Source organism: Salminus brasiliensis, chromosome 17 (genome assembly GCF_030463535.1).
Source record: "Salminus brasiliensis chromosome 17, fSalBra1.hap2, whole genome shotgun sequence".
Lineage (NCBI taxonomy): Eukaryota > Metazoa > Chordata > Actinopteri > Characiformes > Bryconidae > Salminus > Salminus brasiliensis.
Window position 1 is genome coordinate 10,163,706 of NC_132894.1, and position 17,240 is coordinate 10,180,945.

At 39.8% G+C, this 17,240-nt stretch overlaps 1 protein-coding gene across 1 annotated transcript in view; it reads right to left on the bottom strand.

Annotated features, from left to right (window-relative positions):
• Positions 1 to 17,240, bottom strand: part of LOC140538524 (adhesion G protein-coupled receptor D2) — a gene marked incomplete at its 5' end in the record, with an annotated part of 69,759 nt that overhangs the window by 9,145 nt on the left and 43,374 nt on the right. Inside the window, 1 exon segment of the mRNA XM_072661117.1 lies at positions 4,415 to 4,497. Coding sequence (XP_072517218.1) covers positions 4,415 to 4,497 — 83 coding nt within the window.

Below are 17,240 nucleotides of genomic sequence, written 5' to 3' on the forward strand. Positions count from 1 at the left end.
CTTGATTCAGATCCTGTGATTGGGAGGACCACTGAACTCATCGTCATGAAGTACCTGTTAGAAGATAAGTAAACTGTGGCCATGAAGGGATGCACATGGTCAGCAACAAAACTCAAATATGCTGTGGCATTCAAGCCATGATTGATTAGCATTAACAGGCCAAAGGGTGCCAAAAAACCTTTCTCACACCGTTACACCACCTCCACCAGCCTGGACTGTTGACACAAAGCAGGCTGGGTCCATGGATCCACGCTGTTGCTGCAAAATTCTGACCCTTACAATTTGTGTGCCTCATCAGACCATGCTGTTTTTCCAAGCTTCAACTGTCCACTTTTGGTGATCCTGTGTCTACTGCAGCTTTCTGTTCTTGGCTGACAAATGCAGAACCTGACATAGTCTTCTGCTGTTGTAGCCCATGTGCCTAAGGATTAAATGTGTTGTACTTCCTGAGACGCTTTTGTAGAGGGTGGTTATCTAAGTTATTGTAGTCTTCCTGTCAGCTTATACCAGTGCCTACAATGAACATGAACTGGACCTTACAGCAATGGAAGAAGGCTGCCTGGTCCAATGCCTGAAACTCTGTATATCTCTGTGAGTTACGTAATTACCAGAGTACACCTCCGTTCAGGCCTGTAGACCTGTTGCAAAGGTAAAAAGTCATGCCCCTGAAACAGATCCTCAAAACACTCAGCACATCTGCCTGGTAATCTTCCTACACAGTTCTGCGTGAGTAAAGCTGCCAGCATTGGTGGTCTGCCCGTCTTCCTGCCGTGGTCTTAGTCACAGGGACTCAGGTGGTTGGGGCAGCGTGACATAAGCGCACCGCTGCACCGCTCTCTTCCTCTCCTTGCTGAAAGATTAGTAGGAGCAAGTGTCCTGCCGGCAGTGCCCCCCAGCCGCAGGAAATAACATCAGCAGCCGTGTCTAACGAGGATGTGAGCCGCTGCGATGGCACATTAACGACTGGGCCTCAGATAGGCAGCCGCATCTCCAGAACAAAAGACAACATGGCCGAGATTCAATGAGAATTGTTTTATATGGGACAATAGCAACAGACGGGCAGCACTTCAAAGAGGATGGGAAAAGAGAGCGTAGTTGCACTTGGGTTTTGAAGCATTTGGTATTTTTCTTCATAAATCTGTGATATTTATGTAAAGGTTATTTTCAGCAGATTGTGTGGGAATTCCTCATAGGATGTGAATACAGTACATAATTGTCCTTACAGACACACTGGCGTATCACTGAAGCATTGAATGAGCTAAACTTTGGATGGGCTAAACATTGGACTGCATAATGGATTTTCTATGCATTGGGCCAAACATTAGATAGGCTAATTATTAGGATAAATAATGTATGGTTCAAATGTACTGGATAGGCTAAATATTGGATGGACAAAACATGGACCTAGATATTAGATAGAGAAATTGTGGGCCAAAATATCTGCCTAGATCCTGAAAGTGTTAAACCAGCTAAATATTAGATTTGCAAAATATCTGTCTAAATATTAGGCTAAATGTTGAATGAGCCAAATCTTCAGCTAATTAGAGGGGCTAAATATAAGTCAAGCCATGCATTATTAAACACTGCAGTCTAACTTTTGGTGATTTTGAGGAAGCACTTACAGAAGACTACAGGTCACAGAACTGTAATATATGGCCAAGAACTGAGCACTTTCCATTACATCCATGTTGATTTTCCTCATGTCAAGAGAAGTTCTGGTATCTCTCTCTCCTGTCCTCATTTAAATGTGATGGTGGACCTCTCGTGCGGTCAGGCGGCCAGCTCTGACAGCACAGTGCAGGTGTGAAATAGAACAGGAATTAGTGCAGCACCTCCGCTGGTGAGTAACAAGCCTGTGAGTCAGGAGATCCCTGTGGGGGAGAGGGAGACTGTGCGTGTGTGTGTGTGTAAGTGGGAGACAGACAGCCAGCCAGAGGTCCTGTGGCTGACAGCAGGTCCCTTGCCAGGATGTGTAACCGCACACTGCCAAAACAGGAAGCCCTGCAACTCCCTCAGTGACTGACACACTGGCTCACTGGTGGATGTCCACAGAGAACCCTGTGGGCTCAAAGACCATGTTAGGCTGCGATTGTTGGGTCACTTGGTGTGGGGAGGGTGAGTGCTCACTGCATGTCACAGCACAGTAGCCTGCTCTTCTCTCTTACTTCAGAGTACAAGACATAGCAGGCAATAGGGCCTAATTGCTATTAATAATTTCTGAGCAATACTGATATTAAATGTGCTAGTGGGCTAATTACTGATGAATATACAACGGATATAATTTACTAAATAATATAAATAGTGCAGCACAAGTGGAGATTCTCATAATGTATTATTATTTTTACTTTATTTTTATTACCTTATTTTAAGTTTTAAATTACATTAAGTTAACATACAGCACCTAAAAAAGTATTCGCCCCTAGAATGTTTTCCATTTCCAAACCAAATTATGGTCAATATATTTTTTACAAGAATTTACAAAATGTCAGCATGAAAACAAGACATTTCTACAAAGTAATGTCAATAAATAAAAATATACAATGCAAAATATGTGACGGCATAAATATTTACCCCCAAACACCTAATTCAACAGAGGTTTAGGAAAATGGTGCTGGTAGTCTCACAATTAGTGAAATAGAGATCACCTGAGTGCACAGAATGTGTCTCAAGTAATTGTAGTTTAAAGACACCTGTCTGTAAGGTCCAGAAACTGTATCAGTATTCGGTAATCCGTATTCCTGGCTACAAATATACCATAAAGACAAAACAACACTCCACACAAGAAGGCATTGAAGAGTATAACTCACTAAACATCCCTTGAAGTTCAGTTAAAGCCATCATTAAAAAATGAACAGAATATGGCAGAATATGTGTAAATCTCTCTACAGTAGGTCATACTCACATACAAACACAAATGTAGTATTTTAGATTTTTATTCATAATGCTTCAACAGCAAAAACTTTGATGACTTTAACTTTTTTTTTTAAGTTACCAAACTAAGTGACTGTGCAAGAAAGAGACTAGTGAGGAAGCCCACCTAAACACCTATGACTACTCTGAAGCAGTTCAACGGATGCTGCCACCACCATGGTGGAGATGGTGTGTTTGTGGTGATGTGAAGTGTCTGTCAAACATAGCATCTAGTCTGATGGCCAAAAGGCTCTACCAAATACCCTTCTTCCAGCTGACATTGGATTCTCCCACATGCCTTTAGGTGAACTGTAGTCAAGGTTTAATTCTTTTTGACGCTCTCCGATAAAGCTTTGGTGAAGAATTCATCAACAGTTGTTGTATGCAAAGTCTCTCCCATCTCAGCTGATGAATTTCCTAACTCCTTCAGAGTATATGTAGGTGTTTTGTTGCCCTCCTTTACTAGCCTCCTTTTTGAATGGTCACATCTATATAAAAATTTGAATTATGAATAACAATCTGAAATACTAACAAGCATAAGATTTCAATCTTAATCAAATCATAAGAATCTGTTATAAACCAGCATTCCAGATAAAATGGTCGAATGATTGTGAATGTGGCCTTTTCGTAATTACCAAGTTTGCATCTGAGAGAAAAAAAAACCCTGAAGGACACAGAAGGCCCAAATTAGATGTGTGTGAGGATCTCTGTGTCAAATGGGATCAATATGTGGAGATTTCAGTACTGGACCAATTTAAATAGATGAAAACACCAAACACTGCAGGGCCTGGTGTTTCACAGGAGTGCAGCGCAGCTGAGAATGATCAGCAGTTCTGTGGGGATCTGCTGCTTTGTGACATAACACACAATTCTCATAGATCACCAGAGCATGCTCCAATGAGTGCTCTTCAACTCTAAGCCCCGCCTCCACCTTTGCCTGCCCCCAATCCTGTGACCTTGGCCGGCACGAGAAACCTCCTGCACTGTGTACATCTCAAATTGATTCACACCTCTGGGAATCTGGCAATTTCCATGTAAAAACCTCAACTGAACTAAATTGTATATACTAGGGTATTGCATTTCGATCTCCACCAGCCCAAACATAACGAAAAGCAACGCTACAAACTCCATAGATTGGGACCACCCAAAAAAAAAAAGAACAAAGGAGGCCGTAAGGGCTGTGTCTGCTATAATTAAATCAGTGTTTTTACTCAGTTTATAGAATGGTTGTTGAATTGCACTGGCTGTTGAAATGAGAACACACTGAATGAGCACCTCTGTCCCTTTATGCTGATGGCCACCAGAGGGCCACTGCTTTTGACATCCTCTTTACCTTCACAACATGCAACTGTGACAATAAAACCTGGCCAAAATATTGAGCCACTGCATGCTGAACTTGCTTGGATGAAGATTTAACAATGTTTATAAATGTAAAAATGTAGGAATGGCTGCATGTAACTACATAATGGTTTAGTCTGAGTTAACCAGTATGGTGATAGCTTACCTGTCCAGTCATGTAGATGCCAATAGCAGGACAGTTGGGATCCTCTTCCAGGTTGCCATGGATACAAGGAAGGGAAAGATGTCCTGTGGAATATTACAAGGCCTCATGAGTCAGGAAAACAGACATGCAGTGCATTCCTTAAATATGCTGCAATGAAACTACAAGGAAACTATTTGACTGTGTTATTCCTTTACCATTTATGCACCTTTGACACCAGGCATACAGAAACCTACATATTAGGCTTCAACACTCCTCTTCTAGCTGAATACAAGTCACATTCTTTGGACCCCATGTCTGATCAGATAAAACACTCACACACTTCTCATGTTAGTTTCACAATGCTCAAATTTCTAGATATTTTGGATTCATTTTTTTTGTGTGTGCACTGGTGTGGATTAACACTAACTACATTGTCACCATGTACCTCTGGTACACCTTCCTCAACAAAATCTGAAAGGAGGTAGCTGTGATTAAAAGTAAAACATAAAGGCTTCCTTTATCTTCCATCTTTCACATTCCTTTCTACGTTATTATGTAATTCAGGTGACTGTTGTTGTCCAGATTAGTCAATCAAAATAAACAACAAATTCTTAAATTGTGTTGGTGCATGGGGACCTGACATTTGTAACAACTTGACATTTCTAACAATGTAGCACAGGATAAAACTTTCTAAATATAAAATTCACAAATTGCCAATTAACAAGACCCATACAACATGCAATTTACTAAAACCTTAAGTGAAACTGTGGGTTGTGGATTTGAAATCTGATTTTTGAAATTACAAAGCTCTGCAAAAGATCTGTAAAAGTGAAGTACTGGGTAAATTATCGCTCTTTCTTTTGCCAGGTTCCAGGAAGCATGCCATACAAAATAAATCTCTCTCTGTCCATCAATGGGAAAATATGTTTGTGGTCTACATCTCTGTTCACACACTGCTATACAAACATGCACAAACATGGAACTGCTTTGAATGCAAAAGAGGATAAAAGCACAGCACGGCATCTGTCTAGCCCTAACCATGTTCTGCAAGACACAGCTGGCCAAATTTGTTAAATGCACTGTCACATTAACAGTCTGATTTTATATTTATATTTTAAACATGTTACCTGTTTGGTTACATAAGCAAGTCTTCATGCATGTATACTACACACCAATATATTTAAAACACTATTTTAAAATACTGTTTCTATAAAAAGCATTCATGCATTACATAACATGGATTTTAATGCAGATTAATACAGAATTTGTATTACAGAATACATTATTATTAATTAACAAATTAATACTAAAACAGATCACTGTTACATTATATTGTTTATGTTGTTTGTTTAAAAAACAGTTTAATTGCTGTAGTTTATCAAACAGTGCTTCTTTTATTAGAATCCATGGCTTCTTGGATTCTGAGTAGGCCTGTCACTATAATTATGTTTTATCGGCTTATCGTACAATATATAGACATGACCTCAATCATGTTTGCTCACCACAATATTGCCCACTGTGTTTAATTGCATGTTTTTTATGCATGTTTTTAAGTCTGCAAGCAGGCATTGACATCTATCTTGTAGAAATGAGCGCAATGATCGCAATGACCAATATATCAATAATACTGCCTCCATCTACAGGTATGGGTCAAACAACAAAGGCTTAACCAGAACACTGTTAAATACAGCTGCTGTAGTCTTTCACACTGTTTATTCAAGCCATACATGGACATTTGTAGCTTGTATTTCAACACAAAACAAAAATGCAAAATGTTGCGTCCGTTGAAAAATAGGTGTCATGAAAGGGTTTCAGGCCATCAGTCTGGCTGTGTTTTTTTTTAAAAACCTCGCCAAAGCTACTGTAAAATGAGCCTCTTGGGGAAGAGTAAAGACTAGCACCACTACACACTCAGCCCAGTACAGTGAGTATAAGAACACAACAGAGATAGCAAACACCAACACAACACAAAAGTCTTAAGAATATTAGATCAGTGGCATAAAATGGTCTTAAAATTACAATTATATCATTTAGTGCAATTATTTCAGGGACAGTATAATTCCCAAAGTTTATATACAGTTGCAAAGACACTTCTGAGAGACCATGTGCACTATCTGTAACTGCTTTTTGCTGTAGTAGTTTTTCATGTTCTTACTTTCTTTCTCCCTCTCTCTCTCTCTCTCTCTCTCTCTCTCTCTCTCACGTATGCTGGCCCTGTCAAGTCCTGGACTTTTTGACAACCGTCATGGTCTGAAAGTGCTCTGTGTCAGGATTAATCTTCTCCAGAGCAGGGTGGGCCGGAATAGCCAGAACCCATTTAGTGTGTCGCCATGAAATGGCCCCCCATCAGAAATATCTTCATCCTTCTCTGTCTCATCTACATGAGGAGAGAAGGAGGGATGAGATGGAGGGAGGAGGGGACATCCAGAGTGAAAAGGTCAGTGAATTCAAGGAGTCCATCACTCTGAAATGGCAGGCCTCACTCAACTGTGTGTGTATATGCATTTGTGTCCATGCAAAACAGAACAGCAAACCTTTACAAAGGTTAATCAAACTGAGATGAGATGAAGATTTGCGTCAGAACAATGATTGGCCAGTGATTTCTTTAATACAATAAGCTGAATCGATAAATATGTCTTCAACTAAACAACATAAAGTATTTTGTTGCTTTCTCTGAAACTGCTGTCTGAATAGCTTAAATCTTGGTAATGCAATTTTTAAACTGCTAGAAAATGATTAGTTTGAAAAATGTCAGCTGTAAAGAAAGGAATTATAGAGAACAATCTTTTTATCTTTTTTTTCAGTAAATGTGTCAGACATCCAAGAACTTTTGAATCATCCATATTCTTAAAAAATAAATCCCATCTGGTGTCAGATATGTGTATGAAGTTATCATTATATGCTGGTCCGGTGCAGTCCTCTACTTTTTTCAAATAATTTATAGAAAGAACCTATTTTTTTTATAGTATAAAACTTTGTGGTTCATTTTTCTGTTAATACACAGCTATAAAAACATGTTTTGAACAACTGCTTTGAATATAGAGGAACACCACTCAGCTTTGCAAGACATATTGGGCACCATTCATAAAACTCAAAATCATACATGATGTGTTCACATAATTCCACTTTCACCTTTATACTTGGTACCTGTCCCTCAGAATATTACTGAGTACTGATATAATACATTTAAATAGATTTTAACAAAGCAGATCTGTGCAGTGGAATCATCACGTTCAGATCGATGTATCATAATGGAGAAATGCTTTGAAACATGAATGAAATCTTATTAATGGCTGTAGCTGTGGCTTGGCAGTATGTCCTCCATTGTGGAGGGTGTAATGATTTCAATCAAGAAAAAAACAGCAAATTGAAACTTACTTACTGAAACGTTACTGGGTTTTTTGTCTCTTTTGTGAATGTTTTATTTGCTGTCTTTTGTGAAAGCCAGTCAGTTATCGAAACTAGGCATGTGTGTGCATCCTGTCTAAATATTAGGTAGCAGAATATGTGTATATACTTTGGTTTTGTCTACACTGTTGGATTTTGTATTATTGTGGTTTGAGGAATGCTATAGAAGAACCAATTTAAGGTGCTTTACTAAAGGTGCTTTACACTCACACAGGCCTGTTACAAATGGTTCTTAATGAAACCTAAGGTGAATCTTCTCTAGAACTGCTCAAAGAAACGTTTGTAGCACCTTAATTTGAAAGAGTACCATGTATGCTTCACCAGTGAGGACAGTAAAAAAAAAACATTAATATGATGCTCTGAATGAACTGAACTGAATTATCATAAGAAATATGATATAAAAAGCTGGCAGAAACATGGGTCAGGAAGTTTTTACTTTTTGGAAAAAATCTGCCATGTTGTCTTGGCCTGCCCGCTCTCATTCCCACACTGAGACAAGCCAGGCCCTGCAGGATAATCACAGTCTAATAGGAGAGAATATTGAAAGCAGCAGCTCATGCACCAGATCCTCTTTCTTACCCCTCTCTCCTCCTTCCCTAGCAAAATGTTAGCACATGGCCGCACGAGATATTGATCATTTTATAACACAGCAATCAACCGTTACAAAAACAAGAGACCTTTCGACTGACGTTCGTTCACTGTTTGCTTTGGAGGCTTCTCTGCCAGTGGCAGCGGGAAAACTGCCTCTTTTGAAAAACTGCAAAAAATGTGATGGCAGATTCCAAACCAGTCCAAAAAGCAAGATGATCCAGAGAGTTTTAGTGGGAAAAAGATACAGCCCTTTTCATTGCTCACACTTTCATTGGCAGAAAAGAAAAAAAAAATGAAGACCAAGAGATGAAACCTTGGGCAGAAGAAAAAGCACACACAAGCATACACAAACAGTGGTGACAGCACGCACGGAAACACCTGCCGGCTCTCGTTTTGATTGCATGTATTGTTGCTGTTTCCCCCACCTTTTTTCTACAAAAGAATAAAGTTGTAAGGTTGCTCTCTCTCAGGTGTCATATTTGCCATGCATGGATGTTGCATGCCGGGAGAGCGAGACGTGTCCACATACTGGGCCTCTTTCTAATGATTTTTCCCTACCTGCACATCTGCTGCTGTTTTAATTAATACTCTAAGGAGTTTCATCAGGACTAATCAAAACCATTGTCACTTATGAGGCCGGGGCTTTGTTAAAACAGAAACAGGTCCTTTTTTTGGTCAGAATGAGGGAGCTCGCTATAAACAAGCTACTTAATTGCCCTTCATTCAATAAACAAGGGAAACAATCAAGGGGGAAAAATACAGAAATAAGATGACACATCTGACTAGTGGTGCACAATATATCAGTGGCCGATACATAATGCATTAAACTCGATTTCTAAATGAAAAAAATCTAATTATTATCATCAGTTACACTAGGTATTGTAATAGTTAATAATTAAACATGTAGCTGCCTATGTTTAGCTTGCAGACACATGGTTGCACTTGAAGTCACTAGTGCTATTCTTACAAACTAGATAGCACAGTGGATAACACCAACAGCGATACATACAATAAACATGGAGATTGATGAAACTACACTCACTGTAATTCACATATATACAGTATTTTAAAAAGCAAAGAAAAAAGAAAAAACAATGAGAAATGAACAGTTATTAATACTTTTAATGTTGCTTAGGTGTTTTAGTTTAAATTTTAGTAGGTGTTTAACCAAGATTAATCTCTTAATGTTGTGTAGTTAATGACGATGCATTGCATTCATCTTATTTGCTCAAATTTTGACTCTAAAGAAAGATTTTATCTGTTTAAACAACAATGAATTTTATTGTTTCATAACTTTAGATGGACAAAGCAATCAGAATTAACATATTATTTTTAGTTCAACATTATACATTATTTTCATCATATTCAGACTCAATGTATTTCAGCCATAAGCATGCACTATCCGTTATCCTGCTTTTGTCGGAGTTGCTGTCTCTACTGTCCAGTGAAAGCTTTTAGATACTGGATTTTAGACCATTGCTATGAGGATTTAATTGCATTCAGGGATAAGAGTGATAGTGAGCTCAGGGTGTTGGATGATCACCAGCCCGCCTCATCCCCTACTCCCCAGATCATCCCAGACATACTGGATGGAGCAACCATCATAGGTTAATATGTATTTGCTCCAGAGCATCCTATTTTATTGGCAATACGTTTCTACATGAACTAGACAAGCTGTGTGGGTGTGTGCATGTGGGTGCAACTTAAAGTAGCTGAATGCATCCATTAGAGGAATTGTCCACAAACATTTTGACAAGCAGTATTTATGGCATTTTCAACTTCGACTCTTTGTTTACACCTGCGCAATGGCTAGTCGCAACAGAAGGTGAGGAGGGGACAGTGAGGAGTGGACTTTGTTTTTTATTGTGAAGCATCACAGTGGTCAGCTACTTCAGTCTGGAACTAAAGAAGATTCTGCTGAGTTAGGAAAATATTACCAGCAATAAAAAAATGAATGGCAATAATAACTATATGCAACAACTGACAGCACTAATTATTGGTTATCATTATCAAGATCAGAAACATAAATGCGTCCCTTCCTTTCACAACATCTCTTTTTAGAGATATTTGATACTGTTTTTATGAGGCCGCAACATGTTGTAAGGAGCGGAGAGCCATTTCCATTCTGGCCTGCACTTCACTGTGCTTCTTTTTCATATGTGGCAGGAATAGGGGGTTGGGGGGGTGTTTGGGGTGGAGGGGGTGCAAGCAATAGCTCCAGTGGTTCTGCCCGGGTCTGCTGCAACGCCCTCCCTGATTTATGGGCGACGGCTGACCTCTGAGGCCGTAACACGGTGATGGGTGACTGGCTCTCAACGGTAAGCTACTGGCACTTGACAAAGTGCCGCGAGCAGAATGAATTTACTTCTCTTTTCCTCAATCATCAACAGGCACGGCGGCTCGCTGCCCTGACCCCCTCTCATCCTGACTGCTATAACAAGATCTCCCATCTCAGGCGAGAAAGAGAGAGAGAAAGAGAGAGCGAGAGAGAGAGAGAGAGAGAGAGAGAGAAAGAGAGAGAGGGAGAGGGAGAGAAAAAGAGAGAGAGGGAGAGAGAGAGAAAGAAGGAGAGAGGGGCTGAAAAATTTACTGTCACATCTACTTTCCAATGAGCTCCGGTGAGCACTTCTTTCACCTTCAGGTTGCTTTGTGAGTCCAGGGTGTGTGAGAGTGAGAGAGAGAGAGAAAGCAGGAGAGAGAGAGATGGACAGACAGATGAATATAATGGGAGGGGTTGGGTCAGTAGGGACACAAGGTAGAGCCCTAAATGCATCAAACAAACTTTCTTCAGGAATCAATTTCCCAAAGCTTATCACATCACAGGCACTTTCTCCTCTCTCATGTCTTTGGAAGTCCTATCTGTTTTGCCTTCATCAACCAGGTAATACCTAAAAGCCAGTTAAATTTAATAACCAATAAATCTCCATGAGAGCTGAAATTTTACCCCCTCTGCCGACAGTGGCTGCCAACCTCAAAATATGTGTGCTTGAGAGTGCTGATAAAAAAATCAGACTACAACAAATGTGTACTTACTGGTTCTTTTTTTTTGTTTAATTGACGTGCTACTTCCCTTCGGATTTCAGAAATCTATGTGGTTTTATTGTTACAATAGAATGACAGGGATTGTAAAAAAGAAATGCATAATTTTCCAAAATAGGCTTTTAAATTATCCCACAGTGTAAATGTTGGCCCACTGCGGCAGCTGAGACACAGTGGGTTATAATTGAAAATAAAAAAGCCATTTAAAAGACATTCAATAAGCCAGTGGGAAATTGATCAGGCTATAAAAGCTGTCCTCTCAGGGGTGGGGAGGCTGGTATGGAGACGGAGGTGTAGACAGCGTGCCGATTCTGACACAGCACTATCCCTGCAGGCTTTAGGGTCTCCTTTGAACTGCCGTCAAACTCAGTTAACCATAAGAACATTCTCCAGTGGAATCAAACACATCCTCACATGCATTCAGTAGAGTTATAAAAACAGTATTCTGGTCTTCACAGGGTCAAGATAAAATCCTGCATTCAGCTGCAGGGACAAGCGTGGCAGACAACTAGCAAGGTTTTATGTTAGTGTTTTGTAAAGTCTCAAGGAGGAGGGCAAGGGACAGGGAAAGGAAGAAGAAGATAAAAAAACATATTCCACCTCTGCTTCTTTAACTTTCAATTCTCCTAAGCATCCCTGCTTCACAGCCCCTGGCTATTGCCTTTCTCAATCTGTCCCTGGGGATGCAGGAGTTATGGGCCCTGTCGATTGAAGAGAAAGGGATGTTATTCCCCTGTCACCCTCAGCCGCTCCTCCGGCAGCCCTGCTCTGATCTATGGCCGCCACGCTGGGGGAGAAGTGTCTTGATGCACCATTGGTTTCCAGTGCTGTCAACCGCCCCAACCCCTGGACGCCCTGCCTCTGATGGTACCTGCTTAAGCCCCCTCTTTCCATACCCCCTCGCCAACCCTTCACGACACCCCTCCATCGTGGGCTGTGGAGCCCTCCCGGGTTCAGGGGTGTGACACGGTGAGTTAGAGGAGGTCACCCCTAAAGGGACATGGCCCAGTGATTGAAAGACCTTGATTTGGCTCCGGGACTGGGATTAAACGATGACCGGCAGACGTTTACATGAGGTGGACTCCTAAAGGAAAATGTGCACAGCTGGCTGCTGCTCTAGCACCACACTTAATGGAGATAATGATCAATGACTCAGTCAATTCACCAAGAGAGACAACAGAGAGAACCTAGAAGAATATATGTGGGTTTCTATATTCAGAATACACAATGCCAAGGAAGACTACAAAGGACATTTCAATGGAAGGGTAATTTTTTGTAAACTATATAAATGATGTAAAGGTTAAAGGTTATATTCCAGTTTCCAGTTTTTCCTGCTGGATATTCAACTTAGGAACCTTTATGTTTAACAGTGTAGGCTAAATGCAATATTATTGGATTTGCAGCTATTGCATTTGTACTGAGCCATTAATTACCATTGACAATAAAATCAACATTTAATTTTTTCAAATATGTAACTATGTACCGCAAATATCAACTGAAACCAATAATGCAATACAGGGTTAGATATACCTTATTTGCCTCAAACTTCAAGCCGTCACAATTAAGTAATGTGAGGAGAAAGAGAGCCATTCACCCACTCAGAGAGAGCAAGGTCAGTTGTGCTCTCTCTGGCTCCGGCTGCTGATGGCAGGCAGCATGAGGATAAATTCATATTTGAATGGATATTCCACCCATACTTCATATACTTTATTTAGCAAGTGCAAATTGTTTGGTTTTATAATCAGTATTTCGCATAAGTAGGTTTCTAGTTCTTTTCTAAATACAGGCAAATTGGTCTAATTATCCTACAGATGGGGCAGACAGATTTACCTGAAAACACTGGAGAATTCCATTGATCTTGTGTTAAAATAAGGTTAATATAATAAACTTTATATAAAATTGCATTATTATAAAATTCGAATATCAGTTTCATCACAGAGTGGTTATAACTGAATACGAGTTATACAATACAGATATATTTCAGTGTACTTCCTAATAGATTTTTGCGTCTGCCTGAGCAGATTTCAACTAAGGCAGAATTGTAAGGGCAATTTCATCTTAAATATACATACACATGAGTATATGTGAAGGGCATATAGTACTGGCCTTTTCAGCTGACATCTGTCAACAATTAGGCAGATGGGAGTTGGGAGAGAGGCAGGCCAAAGCCCACAGATGAGAAGACAGAGTGGGCATATCATGAATCTGCCACCCATCCTTTCTGTTAGCCTAAGGCTGGTAGAGCAAATATTGGCCCACTCTGATGTTGAACAGTAGCACTGGCTACTTGGGGGTGGAGAGGTGGGGGTTGGTGGGGAGATTCAGCAACTTTGATGGTGGACATCTCAGGTGGCAGTGGCCCACCCTTCAGTGGTGGCAAACCAGCTATGGGCAATCTGACTGAATAAATAGACAGACTCATAAATAAATAAATATCTCTAAAGAATGGAGGCTGCCATCCATCATAGATCCCATTACCACAAAAGCTGGAGTCATATGTATAAAGCAGCCACCGTCCTAAGCAGAAACAAATTCAACTTTCCTTCCAATCTGTTATCACTGACACTGCCACCACCGCACACACATGCTACATGGTGAGTTATGAACAGATTTCTTTTCAAAAGTCTACTCAATATTGTATGTATAGCAGTGGTTACCAATCCCAGCCATGAAGAGCTGACCAGCTTTGTGTTTTTTAAAGACTTTTCATGTAAGGTCTGGAATTTAGCTGATTGGACAGGGAAAACACCAAGCTGTGTGGGCCTGAGGGTGCCACTGGAGTACATGGTTTCTGTGTGGAAGGAGGAAGTATAAGTAAGTAAGTAGCGTACATTGCTGTAAAATGTATTTATCCATAGAAACGTATGGATTTATTGGCCTCTGATCATGTTAGAGAACTTTATGTAAAGTACTGTCCGAAACAGTTGCAATGGGATATGAAAGCATGGACCAAAGGTTAAGCATCTTGCATGGTGAGTATTAGCAGAAAACGAGTAGTATTATGTAGGTGGAAAAAAAAAAATTTAACCAGTGACTTAATGTGGCTTCCAAAAGAATCAAAGAGTATACCAAGGCTATAAACTACTGATGAAGACGGAACAATGACAATACCTAAGTTCAGTGTGAAATTTAAAAGGTCTGAAATTATGTATATAGACCTGCTAGTATGAATAGTATGATTTCAATTTTATCAGTTTATTTAGTTTATGACATTTGTGCTCATTCATTGTTTGAGGCCTTGAATACAGAAAAATAGGACAAGGGTCTGAACAAGATGAGGATGAAAAGGAGAGGGCCAAGGCCTGACCCTTGGGCTACTCCCTGATTAACAGTACTGTTGGCAGATTTATGAAACTAAGTTAAATCTATGAGAAATATAGGAATATAGGTCTACAGGTCTACAAGTCTGCCATGATTACCTCTGCTAAATGCAGCTCTTAACTCTAGAAGCAGTAGAATGCTAAGGGCAGCAGAATCAGGAGAAGACAGAGCTGTCTCAGTGCTGTACATGGCATGGAAGCTAGATTGAAAAGATTCAAAAAGGCTGTGAGTTTTAAAGAAAGAGTGCAGCTCAGAGGCTACACTCGTCTCTAGAAAGGTGGGGGTTATTAATAGGCCAATAGTTTTATATACAGGGCGTGTTTAGTTTGTATTAAAGCTTTTTAATTGAATTCTGCTGTTTATTAATGTACATTATTTATATGAAATATGCATCAATGCCTTAAAGGATATGTCAGATGTAAAGAAGCAAACAAACATTCATTCTATATAACTTAATTCTTAAAATGCATGTATTTTCCCTCTACCTGCTTTTTTGTAACATTTTAATAACACTGCCATATTTTCCCTCCAAGTGTTTGAGTAAGACAGAAAGAACATGGCCAGCATTAGAGTGTAGAAAGTGGGGAAGGAATGTAAACAATTGCTCAAGTGACAACACGCTGTGCTTGCTGTTTATTTGAGTATTTACAAGAATAAGCTCCAATCAAGTGCTCAACTCCAGCACTCCCAACAGCACAACCTGATTTGGAACCACACTTTCCCAAACGCCAGAAAGCTGCCATAAAGCCTACTTACATACAACTGCCAAGGCCAGGCCCTATCTGGCTATACTTACAGAGGAGAAAAATAAGGATAAAGGTAAATTGTTCAAATAGGGGGGAAGAGGCACATTTTGCTCAGTTCAAAAGACTTATATTGCAAGCTCTTTGGACAAGCTGACGCTGTTGTTTTATGAGCATTAGTGTGGCAGACAACCAAACAAAATACAGATATTTGAATCTGAACACAATGTGTCTCACAGGTACTCACAAATTATTTGTGTATGTGCTATTTTTGTATATGTGGCCAAACGTATTTGGACAACCAAACATCACATCCATATGCGCTTGTTGAACATCTCTTCACATGTGCATTCATTTGGAGAGGATTCCTATTTTGCCATAATTGACTCTACCCTTCTGGTAAGGGTAAAAGGATTTTTACTAGCATTACTGTGGGTATTTGCATCCATGCAGCCAGAAGAGTATTAGTCAGGATAAAGCATTCATCCCAAAGGTGCTTGAGGAGGCTGAGGTCAGGGCTCTAGGAGAACTGTTATGAAACGGGTCTAGGTCTAGCATAGCTAAACCACTTGCTAAACCTGTTTGTAAAGTGCTGAGTTGAATCAGATACAGCATGCTGGATCACCAAACTGCGCTGGACTCTGGTCCTCCAGGACCATAAGTGATAATCCCTGCTGTATGTGATGCACCAACTGGAGTCGAATGGTCAAATCTGTTGTGGCGGCAGAAGGGGATATACCTGATATTAGGCAGGTGGTGTTAAATTTATGACTAATTTTAGGTACTGGTTAATTTTATGGTTACTTTTGTCTATTTATTTATTTATGGACACAAATGTGGTAACTGAAAGTTTAGGATCTTTAGTTTTATAGAAATGTCATAGCAATTGAGTTGCGAGTAAGAAAGAAATAATATTACATTACTCCACTCTTTTTTTATTACCACTGCTGGTAATAATAAATTGAAACAAATTCTCCAACTCACTGCAGCCCATCTTAAAATGTAACAAGTAAAATGTATGTAGTTTGCTAAAGACCGCTTGTGGGATAAGAGGACTGTTTTAAAGGACAAAAGATTAAGGATAAAACAGAGCAGAACCTTCAGTCTTTGCAGTACATGTTAGTACAACCTAGTGTATCAGAAAGAATATATGGAAGCAAAAAAAATAAAATTACCCTTTTCATTCCTTCAGTGTTGTACTCAAAATGAGACAGTTTTACAACTTAAAGGGCACCTGTCCCTACCCTCTTTCTTCTTTCTTTGCAATCAATACAGCATCCCATATGGTGTGTTGTACTCAGCCAATGCAAAGCACAGGCTTGGAGAAATTAAATGCATAAAGTGATCAAAACCACTAATGAATAGATTTCTTGCTAATGTTTGCACAATGAATTCTTAGACCTTGCTTACCTGCATTCATTAAGGATAAGACACGGATCATTACAATCAGTATGAAAAAACAGTAATATACATAGGTGAAGTTTTCAGTGGTATCTGCTACATGCATTGTTAGGCTTTTCTAGCTCCTCATTCAGTACACTAGCTTCACTGCTGGCTGACTGCCCTTAAAAAATGCTCAGCTTTTAAAACAAATATTCAATCATGGCCCGTGCTGCATGGGATTATTGCCCTAGTGTGGGTGCTTCGTCAGCATGATCAGTAGCACCGCTTTTGAGCAGGACAGCCTCTGTTGGCCTATGCATACAGTCTGCACAAAAAATCTATCCATTTGCATTACCATTAGT